Source organism: Pelodiscus sinensis, chromosome 5 (assembly GCF_052426305.1).
Source record: "Pelodiscus sinensis isolate ZL-2025 chromosome 5, ASM5242630v1, whole genome shotgun sequence".
NCBI lineage: Eukaryota > Metazoa > Chordata > Testudines > Trionychidae > Pelodiscus > Pelodiscus sinensis.
Genome location: NC_143056.1, coordinates 16,935,228 through 16,951,645, shown reverse-complemented (window position 1 = coordinate 16,951,645; position 16,418 = coordinate 16,935,228). Strand labels below are relative to the sequence as shown.

At 47.9% G+C, this 16,418-nt stretch overlaps 1 protein-coding gene and 1 long non-coding RNA gene across 4 annotated transcripts in view; both read right to left on the bottom strand.

Moving 5' to 3' along the window:
- The window catches only part of JAG2 (jagged canonical Notch ligand 2), a 109,435-nt gene extending 98,845 nt beyond the window's left edge, over positions 1 to 10,590 (bottom strand). The window contains exons 1-2 of one of the 2 annotated variants that reach the window (XM_006112741.5): positions 9,438 to 10,590; positions 8,375 to 8,698 (exon numbers count right to left, since the gene is read on the bottom strand). In XM_006112741.5, the coding sequence (XP_006112803.2) occupies positions 8,375 to 8,698; positions 9,438 to 9,518 (405 nt within the window). In that variant the 5' untranslated portion in view covers positions 9,519 to 10,590. The remainder of the gene's footprint in view (positions 1 to 8,374; positions 8,699 to 9,437) is intronic. The other variant, XM_006112740.5, reaches the window with a different exon arrangement.
- LOC112543600 (uncharacterized) lies at positions 3,869 to 8,365 on the bottom strand. 2 transcript variants are annotated; one of them, XR_012903274.2, is made up of 4 exons: positions 6,649 to 8,365; positions 6,256 to 6,367; positions 4,984 to 5,094; positions 3,869 to 4,174 (listed from the first exon to the last, which is right to left on the bottom strand). It is a non-coding gene; the product is annotated as an uncharacterized LOC112543600 (long non-coding RNA). The 2 variants fall into 2 exon arrangements; XR_012903275.2 differs by having other exon boundaries at positions 7,348 to 8,365.
- Positions 10,591 to 16,418: the final 5,828 nt, after the last annotated feature.

Sequence of the window (16,418 nt, the reverse complement as noted above, 5' to 3'; positions counted from 1 at the left end):
TTCCCCTCAGCACCATCTATGTGGGAGGAGGAGGAGAGGTGCAGCAGGGGGGAAAGCAAAAGCGGGAACCAAAGCAGTCCCTGGTGTGCTTCTTCCTTTGGAATGAGCCATGGGCAGCTCTTATACATTTCAAAAGGCAGAGGGCACAGCAGGATAGCGAGCGTCCCCCTTACTGACTAATCGAGTAGTCAGTGGAAATTCCATCAACTACTTGATTAGCTGATTAATAGACGTTTAACATCCCTAACACATAGATGAACATAATTTGTTGGGGGAAAGGTCAACATGGTTTCTGTAAAGGGAAATAATGCCTCACTAGAGTTGCTTGAGAGGGTCAAACATACATGTGGATGAGGGGAGGATCTAGTGAATATAGTGTACTGAGGTTTCCAGAAAGCCTTTGACAAGGTTCCTCACCAAAGGCTCTTAAAGTAATTTATCATGGGATAAGAGAGAAGGTCTTTTCATAGACTGATACTGGTTAAAAGACAGGAAACAGAGTAGGAATAGATGGTAAGTTTTCAGAATGGAGAGAAGTAACTAGTGGTGTCCCCCAAGAGTCCATACTGGGCCAGATCCTATTCAACCTATTTATAAATGATCTGGAGAAAGAGGTGAACATGTGGCAGAATTTGCAGATAATAAACTGCTCAAGATAGTTTAGACCAAAGCAGACTGTGAAGAACTTCAAAAAGTTCTCACCAAACTAAGTGATTGGGGAATGAAATTTAATGTTGATAAATGTAAAGTAACACAATTTAGAAGAAATAATCCCAATTATACTAACTTAGCTATAACTACTCAAGAGAAAGATCTTGGAGTCATTGTGGATAGTTTTCTGAAAACAGCCACTCAATGTGCAGCGGCAGTCAAAAAGCAAGTGGAATATTAGGAATCTTTTTTAAAAAGGTAGAGAATAAGACAGAATATCTTATTGCCGCTATATAAAACCATGGTACTTGAAAAACCACGGTACTTGAAAAATGCGTACAGATGTGGTCACCATCTCCAATAAGATATCTTGGCATTAGAAAAGGTTCAGAAAAGGGCAACAAAAATGATTAGGGGTTTAGAACGGATCCCATATGAAGAGAGATTCAAAAGACTTGGACTTTTCAGCTTAGAAAAGAGGAGATGGGGGTGGGAGGAGACTATGATAAAGCTCTATAAAATCATGAATGGAGTGAAAAAAGTGAATAAGGAAAAGTTATTTACTTGTTCCTATAACATAAGAACTAAGGGGTCACCAAATGATATTAATAGGTAGAAGGTTTAACACAAACAAAAGGAAGTATTTCCTCATGCAGCGTTCAGTCAGCCTGTAGAACTCCTTGCCAGAGGAGGTTGTGAAGACCGGGACTTTAACAGGGTTCAAGAAAGAATTAGATAAATTCATGGAGGTTTGGGCCATCAATGACTATTAGCCAGGATGGGTAGGAATGGTGTCCCTAGCCTCTGCTTGTCAGAGGTTGGAAATGAATGACAGGAGAAGGATCATATGATTACCTGTTCTGTTCTAATGCCTCTGATGCATCAGGCATTGGCCACTGTTGGAAGACAGAATACTGGGCTAGATGGATCTTTGGTGTGATCCAGTATGGCTGTTCTTATCCTTTGTCGCAGAGACAGTCCAGTTTGGACAATATACATGGCAGAGGGGAATTGCTGGTACTTGATGGCATCTCTCACATTAGAGGATGTGCAATTATGACCCCTGATGTTGAGGCTTATGTGGTTAGGTCCTGTGAGGGTGTCACATATCTACATGAACAGAGCTAACAATGGTGTTTGTTGCCCGGGGTAGGTTCCTGGGTGAGTATCTCAGGTGTGGTGTGTGGCTGCTAGAAAGTATTTGCTTCAGGTGGAGGGGAAGGGGGCAGGGTCTGTAGGTGAGGACTGGCCTATCTGCCCAGGTCTAGGAGAGTGAAGGATCATTTTCCAGGATAGGTTGCAGATTGTCAATGAGGCACTGGAGGGGTTTAAACTAGCGGCTGTAGGTGACGACCAGTGGTGTTCTGTTATTTTCCTTGTTGGGCCTGTCTTGAAGTAGTTGACTTCTGGGTACTCATCTAGCTCTGTCAATCTGTTACCTCACTTCCCCAGATGGGTATTTAAGTTTTAAGATTGCCTGAAAGATCTTGTAGGTGTTAGTAAGCCTTGGATGGGTCAGAGACTACCTGAAGTTATTCAAAGTACAGGCAGTCCCCGGGTTACATGGATCCGACTTACAAATCGGATCCCTACTTACAAACGGGATGAGGCAACCCCGCACTAGCTGCTTCCCCCCAGCAGACCAGGGAGATGCGAAGCTAGCACCCTCCCCCCCCCCCCCCCCCGCAGCAGACCAGGGAGACGCGGAGCGGCTTTTCTCAGCAGACACCTCAGCTTGAGAATAAAGGACTGAGGGAAGTGAGGTGTGGGAGAATAAAACTGAGCTCTGGAGAAATGTTTGGCTACAGTTTCCCCTACAATATGTACCAGTTCCGACTTACATACAAATTCAACTTAAGAACAAACCTACAGTCCCTATCTTGTACGTAACCCGGGGACTTACAAAACATAGGAATACATGCCCATCTTCTTGGCAAAAACCTTATAATATAGCTTGATTCCGGAAGGAGCTGACCTCTTACTGAGCAGACACAAATAACAGGTGGAAGGAGAGTGAAGACAGACCCTCTTTTTGAGTTAGCAAAGCAAGAATCTAGCTGTGGATAATTAGATACATGCAATCATTATCAAAATACCCAGTATTTTCCAACTAAGACTCTTAGGAGTTTTACAAACACAAAGGCTGCGTCTAGACTGGCAAGATTTTGTGCAAAAGTGGGCGCTTTTGCGCAAAATCTTGCTGCCTGTCTACACTGGCCGTGAGTATTTGCACAAGAACACTGACTTTGTACAGTACAAAAATCAATGGTTGTTGCGCAAATACTCTCACATTCCCGCTCAGGGATAAGCCCTCTTGCGCAAGTATTCTTGCACAAGAGGGCCAGTGTAGACAGGCAAGTTAATTTCTTATGCAAGAAAGCCCGATGGCTAAAATGGCCATCGGAGCTTTCTTGCGCAAGAGAGCATCTACACTGGCACAGTCTTTTGCGCAAAAGCATCCATGCCAGGATAGACGCTCTCTTGCGCAAATACTTTTAACGGAAAAACTTCCCTGTTAAAAGTATTTGGGCAAAATCATGCCAGTCTAGACGCAGCCCAAGACTTGGAGATGTGATAAAGAATCACTTCTACAGTATTACACACAGTGTCTTGTTCTATTAGCCAACACTCCCCTAGTTAAAAAAGACCATGCTGGGGCAGCCCCATTCATATAACATCTTGTAATGTCTCTCTCCTGATCAAGGTACAGAACCAATTTTTAAAATTGGTGGACGCCTAAGCATTTTGTGGAAATGCAGGACCAGATTCATGCATCTCCACAAAATGTTCAATAGCCCCAGCTAAAAAGATACTATTTCAGAAAGCATGAAAGCTACCTTATCACTTGCTATGGAAAAAAAGAAATCTTATTCCTAAATTGATGGATTGATTCTGGAAGAGCCTGTTCTGAAGAGATCAGTCTAGACTGTAAATGTGAAGTTTCTCATGTTATCTTGATGCAGACAGTTCCCAATAATGCAAGGTAGAGGCAAAATATTGTGCAAAGAACCGCTCACATTGGAAGTTTATAGAATGTAGCTTTTAACAGAAAAATCTGGTAGTGCTGAAAATCTGCATACAGAAGCATCCCAGCTGCATTCATAAGTTTTGATTGTCAATAAGCCTTATGAGAACAGACTTCATTGTAGTACTTTAGTCAGATGTTGAAACTTTAATACTTAGAACACAATATAAAAGGCCGATGGTTTAGAAAAAAGCAATTGCTAGTTTATATTTATGAATCTTTAATATTTTAGATATAACATTTTATGTAGTGCCAACTTGAAAAGTGCTTTTATTTTTTTAAAGTTCAATTTGTTTATTAATAATCTTCTTACATATTAAGCTTCTCAAATTTTAGAGTAGGAGGGAGGGGAGTGTTTAGGTGGGTGGGTGAAGTAGACGGGTGTATTATTCTAGCTCTTCCTCAACATCTCCCACTGCCAAATTTCTGCAGAGACCTATCCCAATGTAAGAACCTTCTGGCGATATCACAATCTTCTTTTGCAAGCAGGAAATCAGGCTAGAAAGATTTAATATTAATAAAAAACACGAACAGGAACCAGGGAATTAACAAGAGACACTTCATATCATGTTGTAGGAATCATTCAACTCAGGTGTTTCAGCTTTGTAGAATAGGGTTGTCATACCTCAGACTACAGTACTCTAAAGACAACTCAAAAACACTTGAAATATGCAAGCCTACTTTAAAAAAATAGTATGTTTTTTAGCCACTATAAAGAGCATTTTCTTCAGAGCCATTGTGATATTAAGAGACTACACAGAGGGAAGAATACTGGAGACATGTTTGTTCTGGATGTTCAATTTGTTCTAAAAATCAATCAATAAGTTTTTAACAGTCTACAGTAGTAATTAAGCAAGCCTTCAACTAGTGGCCAGTAATATGCTAGCTAGTAAAAAGTCCATATCTATTTTGGTTTTCATTAAGTGATACTTTATTTATATTTCCAGGCTTATACAAAAAGTTTTAGACTTCAATTCCTAGGGTGACAAATGCCAAACAAAATGCATTTTTATGTGAGTTAAGGATATTCTTTCTTGCCCTCTTTAGTGGAAGCTTTTCCAACTTGATCAGTACCTGACTTTATTCATTACTAGTGTATTTGTGCACACACTGTTGCACATAAAATTAACCTAATGACAAAAGTAGAGCAAGTAAAAGGTATGCAAAAATGAAGTGTTTACAGAGACCCTATTTGAAAATGGCAAAGTTTTAGCAATTTTATGTTTGAGTCATTCAAGAAGTTGATGTTAGACATTTTTGGAGCTCTTTCTAGCATTTGTTAAAATAAAGAGAGAGAGAAGTCTTACATGAGTGGGCAAGTCTTTGAATTTACTAACGTTCAGATTTCTTCTTGTACGATTGATCACAGAAGTCTGGTATTACCATAATCTTAGTCTTAAAGCTGACACTTGATGAGGCTACAAAATACAAGTTTAAATGAAATGTACAAAGCAGCTTTGGTAGTTTTTAAAGCTGTAGTACAGCTAGTCTACAATTATTTTTAGAATTAAGGGTGGGCAGGAAGGGGATTTTATTCCTTCCTATTTCAAAAGGCAAACCACCCACCCAACTGCATTTTGTGACTTGTGGCACTGTTTAAATAAATTACAGGTTGCTTTGCAACAGCTGCAAAGACACACTGGAAATGAAACACCAAGTGTTTCAGCTTCAGTGCATCCATAAAGTGGTGAGGGTAGTGGTGTAAAAAAGTGTGATTGTTGACAGATATCACTTGGGTGTTGGAAGTACTGTACTAAGTTTGCCTGAAGTATGAAGACCTGTTAAACTTTAGGACTTATACTGAAACATAGTAGATGATAGCTGCAAAATAGGAATGTTCTTCTTCTGATGGAAAACATTAGAGGGCTGAGCTCAGGAACCTGTATTTTAAGTAGGGTACTACCAAAGTCATGGCCACGAAAGGTGTCATGGACCAAGAAATCTGGTCTCTCCCTGTGAAAGCTGATCCTTTGTGCTTTTAACCTATACTGCACAGTTTTGAGGAACACTGGTCTCCCAATCAAATTGATCCTGACCCAAAAGGGAACTGTAGGAGCATTGCAAGGTTATGGGGGGGGGGGGGGAAGAGAGAAGAGAGGAGAATATGTAGTATGCCATATGTAGTATGCCACCCCTGACTTCTGCACTTTTCAGAGGTCGATGGCCAAATGGTGGTTGTTGGCCAACTGCTCAGCTCTGAAGACTGCCATCCTTACCACTGTGCTGCTATGCCATCCTTCTTTGTTGCTACTCTGCCTTTGGAGTCGGCTCCTGACCAACAGCCACCATCCTCCAGCTGCCCCACTCTGAAGGTAGAGCCAGCAGAAGCACTGGAGAGTAGCTGCACTGCAAATCCCCACTCTCAATTTGTGGCTCCCCCAAACTCCTTTTTGGGTCAGGATCCCTACAGTTACAAACACTGAAAATTCTGTTTTGAAAAATCTTCACAAGTTTCCCGATTTCAGCTATTTTAAATCCTATGATAGTGAAATTGACCAAAATGGACAATGAATTTGTTGGGTCCTCAATCAAAGATTACCATTTCAAGTCGCACTATAGGAAATAATGAGCTAAATTACCTCTACTTCCTCATGGACATCAAATATAAATGTTTTCAGGTGTTCGTTTTGGCTCAACCAGCTCCCTTGAAGTCAAGTCTAGGATTTCACCTTACTACTATTTGGCAGCTGACTTTAAAACAGAATGATCAAGGATTAGAGAGTCTCATTTCTGCTAGTTGTTCAGTCATCCCATCACATTTATACAGCAGTCACCATATTCCCAACGGCAGGGAGCCTTCTATTGAATCCTAAGGCTAGGAAGAGTGAAGCATTGCATCGGCTATTCGAATCAAAGCCACTTGGCGCACAGTGATCTTCATATGGATGTAGAAAAAAGTGTCTCTCTCTCATCTGAAGTCCCCCCCCCACACTTGTATCACAAAAAGGAGGCTTAATTAAAAAAAGCCTGACCTGCCCCCCGGTTTGTGAGCGCTGTTGGAAGCTTCTTCAGTCCGACCGAGGATTTAAATGTTCTGGGATTTATCTTTCAACCCTTCCCATCATGACTTAACAAGCCCGACGAGTGGGGGAGGGAGGTGAGTGGGGGAGGGGGGAGAGACTCGTACACGAGCGTGGATCCGGTCGTTTGCTGTTCAGCCCCCCCCTCCCCCAGAACTACCCTAGCGGGGTTCCCCCTCCACCGCTAGAGCCCGCTACCGTGTGGCGCCTCGGCGCTGCAGACACGAGCCAGCCCCCGCCCCGGCACAGCTGTCCCTGCAGGATCGCACCTGCCCGGCGCGGGGCGGGAAGGCGGGAGTTGGCTCGTGCTCGCAGCCTCCCCCGAGCTCACCCCGCTCTGCGCCACGTGACACACCCTCCCCCCCCCCGCGGCTCCTCACGCGGGCCCGCTCGGATTTCGCGCCCCCTCCGCGTCACTCTTGGCGGCGGCAGCCCCACGCCGCCGGGCAGGGCGCCACCAGGAGCCCGAGGGCAGCCCCCAGGCGGGGGAAGGGGAAGAGGAGGGGGGGGTGACTGGCTCCGCGGTGGCTGCCGTTGGCGTGGGATACCCCGCCCAGCCCCCTCCCTAAGGCCCGCCCACAGGGGACGGTTGCCAGCCCCCGCTGGTGGGAGGGGCTAGCGCAGGGGCTGCACGCTCGGGGCGCTCAGTACCCCGCGGCTGCGCTTGCTGCCGGGCCAGCGGCTTCCACTCCCCAGCCTCGGCCCCTCCCACTGCCGCCCCAACTGCCGCCGAGGGCGCGCGCCAGTCAACTTCCTCCCGCCCCCGGGGCCGGTCTGATTCCAGAAGCCGAGCAGCTCGCGCCCTTCGCGAGCCGCCGCACGCGCTCTCCACGCACTCCCTATCGCCTAGGGTCAGTTCAGCGGCAGCCGCCTCGTCTCCCCGCGCTCACCGCGATGCACACGCCCCCTGTCGGGAGGCTCCCTTCAACGCATGCCGTGTTTAACTGCAAGCGGGCAGCACCTTGCGCCGCAAACGGGAGGCTCCAAGTCGGTGCAAAACTGCAGGACCTGGAGCCAAAGCAACCTCTCTCCTTCCATGCAGAGGGAAATGTGTTTTGCATAGGGTGGGTGCCCACCCGTGGAACCTACGAGAGCAGTTGTCATGCAACTGATTCCCCAGCTGCTTCTGCAGTGCTGAACGCCCTTATCTGGATACTTATGATATTTGTTTTCGGTTATGTTGAATTTGTTATTACACGGAAGCCTGTGCTTAATATCTATTGCCACAAATACGCCGACTCACTGGGCTGCAGCTTGTTGCAAGCTTGTCTCGATTGCCTCCCTATCATTAATACAGCTCTTTTAGCCCTAGAGAGCCCGATCTGCAAGGCACATGAAATCGTTGCTAGAGAAATGGGGAAACCCCAGCTCTGCAAATGTACATGCAACAGCAAGCATTAATATTAAACCTAGTGACTATCACGTTCCATACCTCCACAAAATCTACTAAAAGCATTGCAGCGCAGGATGGATGGAAGAGAGCAACTCAAATTATCAAGTGGAGCAAAGAACACATGGTGGTCACAAGTAACTATTCAATCATCCATTTGCAACCAATGGGGGGGGGGGAGAAACTATTTCATAGTTTATTCCTTCTAGCTTATTCAAATGCATAAAGAGAATTCTGTTTTAATTGAGGAAATTAAAATATTATATTAAAAGAAATGAGTCAACCTACCGGCCATGCAAACTGAAAAGGTATAACAATCCTGCCCACGTCCTGATTTCTGCCCTGATGAGAATATTTGTTGTTGTTCAAATAAAAAGTATTTCCACCGAGAACTGGGGTAGATCCGAATCCGTAGCTGCAAGGTCCAGTAGAAGTGATCTTGGCCTGATATTCCTTTAAACAAACTTTCACATAAGTATCACATTCATCCCGGGTACAGTTCAGGTTCTGGGGACTTTTCATGCCATCACAACATTCCCCATTCAACAATTCTCCGTTTACATTCTTCACCGAGTTAAACTGCAGCTCGAAATAGCCCGTGGATTGGGACACCTAAAAATAAAAATCAAAGGGGAGTCAACCTCATTACTATAGCGTCTTGGGAAAGTGCATAGAAGTTTGCAATCAGCCACTACAGGGTTTCCTCCCAAGCCTTCCAGCAAAGATATATAATTTTCTCTACTATAAAATAATACAGCTAGAACTGTATAGATGTTACTGCAGCAATAAAAAAAAGCTGCACCAACTAACTGCACTGCAAAAGAATTGGACATAGATTTTAAAATCCCTCTAGGCTGAATACATTCTTGATAAAGGTATGAAGAGGCGATGTATTCAAAAGTGAGCACCCAACTCCTGAAATACCACAGTAATTATGAGCTCTGCAAATGCAGCCTTCGATTTCATACAGAACCACTTAAAATAAATGGGTGTGAAGGAAATGTAGCTGCAAGTTATATATGCTCTCCTAACACAGCATATTGATTTCGTCCCTCCCCCCTCGCTTAAACCCACGGATCTAATGCCATGAACGACTGAAAGGCTACAGAGACAGAAAGAAGCCATGGCAACCCCCACAATGAGATCAGGGCTTTAGGTCTACGAGCCATGCCCCACAAGGGGCAATGCTAAAAGGCAGTCACACCTGCCTACGAAATTAATTGCAACCCCCCTCCCCTCCACCGCACCCCATTTTATGGGCGAGGGGTACCCCCTTCGAAGAGGGAAGCCTTCTGCTGCACCCCCTCCCCCGAGGCATTTCCCCACCACTTCGCAACCGCCAGTTTCTTACCTGCACCCACAAAGTTAGGAGCAGCACCAGGCTCAGTACTGCTGTGAGGGGAGCCCAGTGCCGCCTGCTAGAACCCAGCATGCCTGCTGCTCCGAGCCGAATCGTGCTTGATCAGAGACGGGCGAGGAGACCAGCCATGGACCGGCCGCGGCTCGAAGCATCGACGGCGACTATCTTTACATGCACACGGCGGAGGAGGCTCCTCTGCGTGATCTGCCGCCCAGGGAGCTTTTCCCAACGCCCCGAAGGTGCAGGGCAGGGGCTGTCAGGGCGGACCGCCTAGAGCCGCAGCTGCGCTGGTCCGCAGGCAGCTCCGCTCGCTCTCTGCGCGCCCGCACTGCACGAACACCCAACAAGTAGGTGCCAGAGTGACAGCTCCATTACCCATTAGTCACCGGCGCCTCAGCCTTCATATTAATGAGGGGGACGGGCCCAACCCCGGAGTAGGCGGGTGTGGCCACGCGGCGCTGCTCCTGTTCTTAAAGGGCTGGGGAACAGGGAGACTGGCACACCCTGGGGGCGTGCGCGCTAGCCCCAGAGCCTGGGCGGGAGGGTTGCATGCACACTAGCTGCAGCTACTAGGCGGGTGCGCTGTGCGCACCGCTTCTCGGGCGTACACATGCAGCCACCTAAGCGCGGGGGTGCCCTGTAGCCTGGGAGAGTTGCGCCGTCAATCGTTCGTCGGGTGTGCCTGGGGGTGGACAGCTTTACTGGACCTTCATCAGCCCAGAGCAAACTGAGAGGCAGTGCTGCGGCAGAAGCAAAGGCGAGGGCTAATGCACCCGTTGGAGCCCAGACCTCTTCCCTTCCCTGCTGGCTCCATCTGCTGCTGGGAAGCGGAAGGGTAGAGAAAGTTCGGCGGGTTGGGCGTCGTCCCTTTTTCTCCCGTGCACCTTTAGCTAACGAGACATGTGATGTCCCCCTCTGGCTGGTGAAAAGGAAAATGCATTTTCCTGTCTTGCCATCCAAGGGGCCCTGGGAAGGAGGGGAAAGATGGACACTACTCTCCTGCCACGTTTCCCGCAAGCTGGCTGCTCTGCTCCCTATCTACGAGCCTCCTCCCTGCTGAAAGGGGCGTCTCCAACTTCTGCTCCTCCACAGCCGCCACTTTTATGGTCGTCCACCTTTCTGAATGGCCACAGTCCCTGCTGCTGCCCATAGCTCTCCCAAAGCAGCAGCCCCCGCGGTGTGAAATTGACAAGAATCTTGCCGTTTTCCTGCCCTTCACATGGTGCCGAATAGTACCGACCGAACTGAGCAGAATTTTGTTAATTTCACTCTCCTTCCGTTTGAGAAATCTCAGAACAGCAAAGGCAATTCCGTTGCCTGTGCAACCTGAATTTGCCTCCCTTACGCCTATGCAGCATGGAACAGTCTTAATTGCAGGATCGCTTTTTCCATGGGAACCCCTCTTTATTGTGCACATGCTGCAGATCTGCTCTGGAGATGAATCAGAGTGTCGGAGGAAAGGAGACACTTGTCAGTAGGATCCTACTTCATGCGTTGTGCAGAAGTTCTGAAAGTGTTTAGTGAATGAGTCAGAGGTCTGTAGGAAAAGAAGGGAGAGTCTCATTCTTACAACAGTTGAATGCTGCCCTGGAGAACTGGATTCTATTCCTGCCTGCAGCACAGATTTCCTGTAATGCTTGGCAAGTCTCTTCAGCCATATCTGTCTGACAAGTAGTCACTAATTGTGTGTTCCTCATTTCCTGGGTGCCTGACTTGAAAGGTTGGGGTCTGGTTTGCACACAGCTACAACTGAAGTCAATAGGAGCTGTGCATGGATGGCCTGTGAACTCTTGGTTAGCTCCTGGTCTGTCTCACCCCTTCTCCCAGGTGCCTTGCCCCTCCCACCAGAGCTGAAAGCCTCCCTTCCCCCCTGCCCTGGAGCACTGGGCAATTCCTTCCCGCCCCGCCCCCCCCCCCCCCCCAGAGCACCAGGTAGGTTAGCAGGTGGCATGGCTCTTCCCCCTAGACCTGGAGCACCAGGTGGGATAGTGCATGGCACTGCCGCCAGGAGCATCAGTTGGGTAGTGGGGCTGCATCCCCCCAGCCACATGTGGATGGCGTGGTGCCCTCAGCTCCAGAAACAGGCTACTCCCCCATTACTCCCAGACTTAGCCCTAGCCTGGAGCCCTGACCATGGGGAGAAGAGCCCCCCAGCTCATCCCAGGAGACAGGAAAGGCCTGAGGCGGGGCCATGCAAGGCTATTGGGAAGGTCATTCCTGTGCCTTTGATACCCACCACCCATGGAGCTGTGCTTTAAACATATGAAATATTATCAAATGCTAGGTACCCTGAAAAAAAATCAGGACAAAGGCATAAGGTTGTCAACCCTCCAGGATTATCTTGGAGACTCCAGGAATTAAGAGATTAATCTTTAATTAAAACTACGTCATGTGTTCAAATTTCTAGTAATACATCCAATCAAAAATTGGCAACCCTACCTAGGCATCTCAAATTGGGTGTCCAAATTGGTACAACTTTAAGCTTTGTGCCTCAGCTCCCAATGTAAAATTATTTCTGTCCCAGGCCTTTATCTTCACTGCTTCCAGTTCCTTGTCCTACTTCTAGTCTCCTTCCTACCTAATCTCACTCTCCACTATTTAGGATTCTCATCGCGTTCCAGTCACCTTACACCAGCCAGTCCCAGTTCACCCAATCTTATCCTAACTCTTGTCACCAGTCTCCTTGCCTCCCCACTCCTAGTTCTCCCCTTCATGCAATCTCACAAGTCCTGGCTCCTTCTCTCAGTCTCGGGTCTGCTTACCGGGGAGGGAGGGCAAAGAGGTCAGTTGCCCCAAGGCTTGATGATGCTAAGGGGCCTGGGGCCTTTGGAATTGCAAGAAGAGCACCACATGACATGCTACAGGATTCTGCCCCACATGCTCCGGCTAGCTCTGAGAGGAAGGGGTGCTGTGCACTGGGGGCTACCTTCTCCAGCCCTGCCCTTTCCAGGCATATGGATCCACTGCCCCTCCACCATTGCCCAGAGGTCTGGAAATCCTGTCTTGTCCCCTGCCCAGTCTCTTTGTGCCCCAGCTCGTCTGGTTTCTGTGTTTTCCCCCCCACCCTACCAACTGCCTCCTTCTTCTTCCAGTTTCCCTCATCAACTTTCAGCTCCTTATTCCAGCCTCCTTGTCTACCATCCCTCTGGCTCCGAGTCACAGTTTCTCTCCCTCCAGTCCCAGCATCTGACTCCTTTTACCCAGTCTACTGCTTTCCCTTCCCCACCCCGCTGTTTCTATTTCGAAGGTTTCCTTCACTATAAAACCTGTCTGTGTCATTGAGAGCATTGGCTCCCTGCTCTAAGGTCCTTTGCCTGGCCCTGACCCACTCTAGCTGAGAGCAGCAATAACAGAAAAATCTGGCTTCACCACCGTAGCCATAGGCAACACGCTCAATTGCTTCATGTGAATGGCGTGTAGGCATAGTCAGGTCAACACTAGCAGTTATGTGGAACCTGCAGGGATGTCACTGCTAGTAAAGAAGTTACTACTGAGCATTAGTGAACTGCAATTACTCAGTGTCTTCTAGGTTGGCCAAATGTGGGCAGATTTTCATGAGGATGGCCAAAGGCATGTCCCTGACACTAAGGCTACCCTCCCTGACAAAAAGTCTGGGAGCAGGATAGCTGTTCATAGAAAATCTCTCAAGATTTGTTTTAACATGGGCAAAACAGTGTATTTTCCCCTTAGCCTTATTCTTGGGACAGGTCTACCTTACAAGTGCTTCATAAGAGCAGCAGCAGGGTGGAGAGCACATAGGTCACTGTTGTGAACAGTGCTCAGGTCACTGTAATTTGCATCACTGAAGGGGAGAGCTTTCTCACACCCCACAGTGATGTGAGTTAAATCGATCTAAGCAGTACTGTAGACCTGTCCTTAAAAACAGCTGACCAACTTTGGCTAACATTTTCCAGAACAGTCCAGCCCAAAGCAGACACCCATCATGGCAAACTTCCTCCAAAATGGGTAGTTTCACAAAGGTACAAGCAACTGAAAACAGGGTCTTATAAGGGAAAGGGCGGGGCACCTGTACTAACAGAGGCACTATCAGCCTTGCCTATAATAGTGGCCAGTCCTCTTCTAGAGACTGGCTCAAGCAAGCATAAGAGCCTGCTAGAAGAGCAGCACAGTACAAGATTTCCCTTTTAGCTCCTGGGGCAGCGGTTTTGATTTCTTCTGACAACCATAGAGCTCCAGTGTGTTCCAGATACATTATAGAAGGCTGGCTCAGTCTTTAGGACTTAACATTTTCTGCCAACCCTCCTAACAATATTAACCTTTTAGCACTGAGGAACCAGTAAAGTGGACCACTGGGAACAAACAGCTCAGAAATCAAAGGCTGTAGCACTCCCACTGTGCTAAAAACCTTTCACAGAGCCAGCCCTCCTCCTGCCTTTGCAGAAACCCAGCCTGACTCCTCCAGCAGCCAGTGAACCTCCTCTCCACTATTCTTGGTCAGCACACAGCTGCAGCTACTCTCCTAGGCTGACACAACAGCAGCTGGGATATGTGTGCCAGCTGGCCAGTCACTCACCACAGTTCTCCTGCCCGCCCCATCTTCCTTTGCTGCCCTGCTTTCCTGCTTGCCCACCAACAGGCCTGCTTCTCCTCTGCCAGCCACCTTTCCCACTCACCACAGTCTGCTATAGTACCCACTGCCCTGTTGTCCTGGACCCACCCAGCCACCTCCAGTGCTATCATTACTCACCTGACTTGATTTCAGGACACATCCTTCAATAACCCCTGTTACTCCTGATGCCCCACTTTCCTGAAAATTAAAATAGCTCAGGCCTGAATAGATAAATATTCATTTTCATTTATTCTCTCTGACCTTCCCTACCCCCTCTCCACCACAGCTGCATCTGCCTGTCTATTTGTTAAGAAAGCCTTGGCACTTTCATCTATGGTGCCTGCACACATTTTCCTCCTCAAGATACATAGCCATGTTTAGAAAGAGGCATAAGGTAATTTTCAGCAAAGGGCGTCTTCCTTTGTGGGCCCCGGTTACTCCCATCACTAGCTTCTGCTCCTCCAACTAGTTGCCCCAGCATGAATAATTCTCTGGCACAGTATTTACCCCCTCTAAATGCCCATCACCATACACACAACTGCCCTGGGCACCAACACCTTCGATTCATTAAACTGCCCTCCTCCCATCCCACCTCCTTAACATACACCCTTCTGGCAGTACAGTGTCTGCTCAGAGCCTGAGGCACAGGGATCTTCTGCGCCAAGAAACACACCTTCTCTGCCTAGGAGAGGGGGGCTTTGGATCTAGGACTCCTCTTCCTCCCTCCCCCCCCCCACCTCCCCCGTTCCCTCTGCTGCTTCTCCCTCCTAGGGGAGGCAAGCTTTCAGGTACCCCTTCCTTGCTTTGTCTCTGTAGAATCAGTGGCTGCTCAGACAAAGGTTAACATCTAGATGCACAGTCCTTTTCCCTCCCTTGGCCCCTTTCCCTTGGCTCATCCCCATTCCACCTACAATCCATACTGGTAAGTGGGAGTGTGCATGATATAAGGAAGCAGCACTACCCTTGTGGAAATGAGACCAAGAAAGACTATGGGCTCTTTAAACATGTTTTAAACTTGGTATCTATGCACGCTACACACCAAAGGAAGCCAGACAGCATTGGTCCCTGTGGCAGAGGAGGGACTCAACTACCAGCTCCTTCAAGATAGTGTGGGGCTCCACTCCTGCTTGCTCCCCAGTGCTTTGGGGGCAAGATTTGTGCCTCATACTTTATTATTGTTATATGAGAGTCATTTGCAAATGTGCACATTAGCTCACTAAACCATTTGCATAAGCTGTGACTTGGAGCTGCAGGAAACTTGGCAGCTATGAAGACACAGGAGACTGTGTTCACTCTGTTCACTTGCCTGGTTGTCTTCAGCCGTAGACTGAAGTGGTCACTCACTAGGTCTGTAAAATGGGAACCCGCACAGGCTTAAACCAAGCCAGAAAGTATCCTGTGGGAAGGCTAAAGGCAGGAGGAGTTTGTTGGAAGTTGTGGTGAGGTACATCGTCTCCATTCAAAGCTTAGCAGGGAAGGGGTTAACCTTCTCTTTCAGGGAACAAGGAGGACCACAGTGTCTTGTCCTAAGTGCTGCAAGCTGCAGGACAGAACCAGCTCGAAAAAATCCTTCCTTCATCGACTCCACACCAAGACAAAAGTGTGACGGGCTAAGTCTACTAATAAGAGTGGGGAAGGCTCTTCAAGAAGAGAGCTGGTATTAAAAAGTGATTGGAGGAGAGGGATTTCTTCTCCTGTCAGGAACTTGGCTGAATTGAGATACTTCTGAGCTTTGCTGTAGACATGACTGAATCAAACTATATCTTATCCCTGGACTTGACACAGGGAAGCCCACTTGTATTTGTTTCACCTGTTTAGTGTTTCTATAAGTAACTTTCTGCATGGAAGGAAAGCAACGTGAACTTACAAGGACAGGGTATGTCTACACTACAGCACTAATTTGAACTAACTTAGGGTGAATTAGTTAATTCGAACTAAGCTAATTCGAACTAGTGCATCTAGACTAAAAAATTAGTTCGAATTAGCATTTTGCTAATTCGAACTAGCATGTCCACACTGAGTGGACCCTGAACTGAGGTTAAGGATGGCCAGAAGCAGTGCCGGCAGGGCATCAGATTAGGACTTAGAGTGTGGAGCTGCTGCCTCAGGCTAGCCGAGGGCTGTGCTTAAAGGGACCCGACCCCCCACCCCGGACAGACAGTTCTCAGGGGTTCCCCGCTTGCAAAGCAGTCCTGGCTTGGAGTACCCTGAGTTCCCACACTCGGCACATCACAGCACTCGGCCATCAGCCCGGCTGCACTTGCCGCAGGCTGCCATCCGGACGGGGGGTCAATCAAGGGGCTTCAGGAGAGCTTCCACCCCAAGAAGCCCGCAGAGCCACCCCAGTCCTCCCCATCAAGGGCTCGTACCCCATTCCTCCTTCACCTCCTTCCATTTACCCC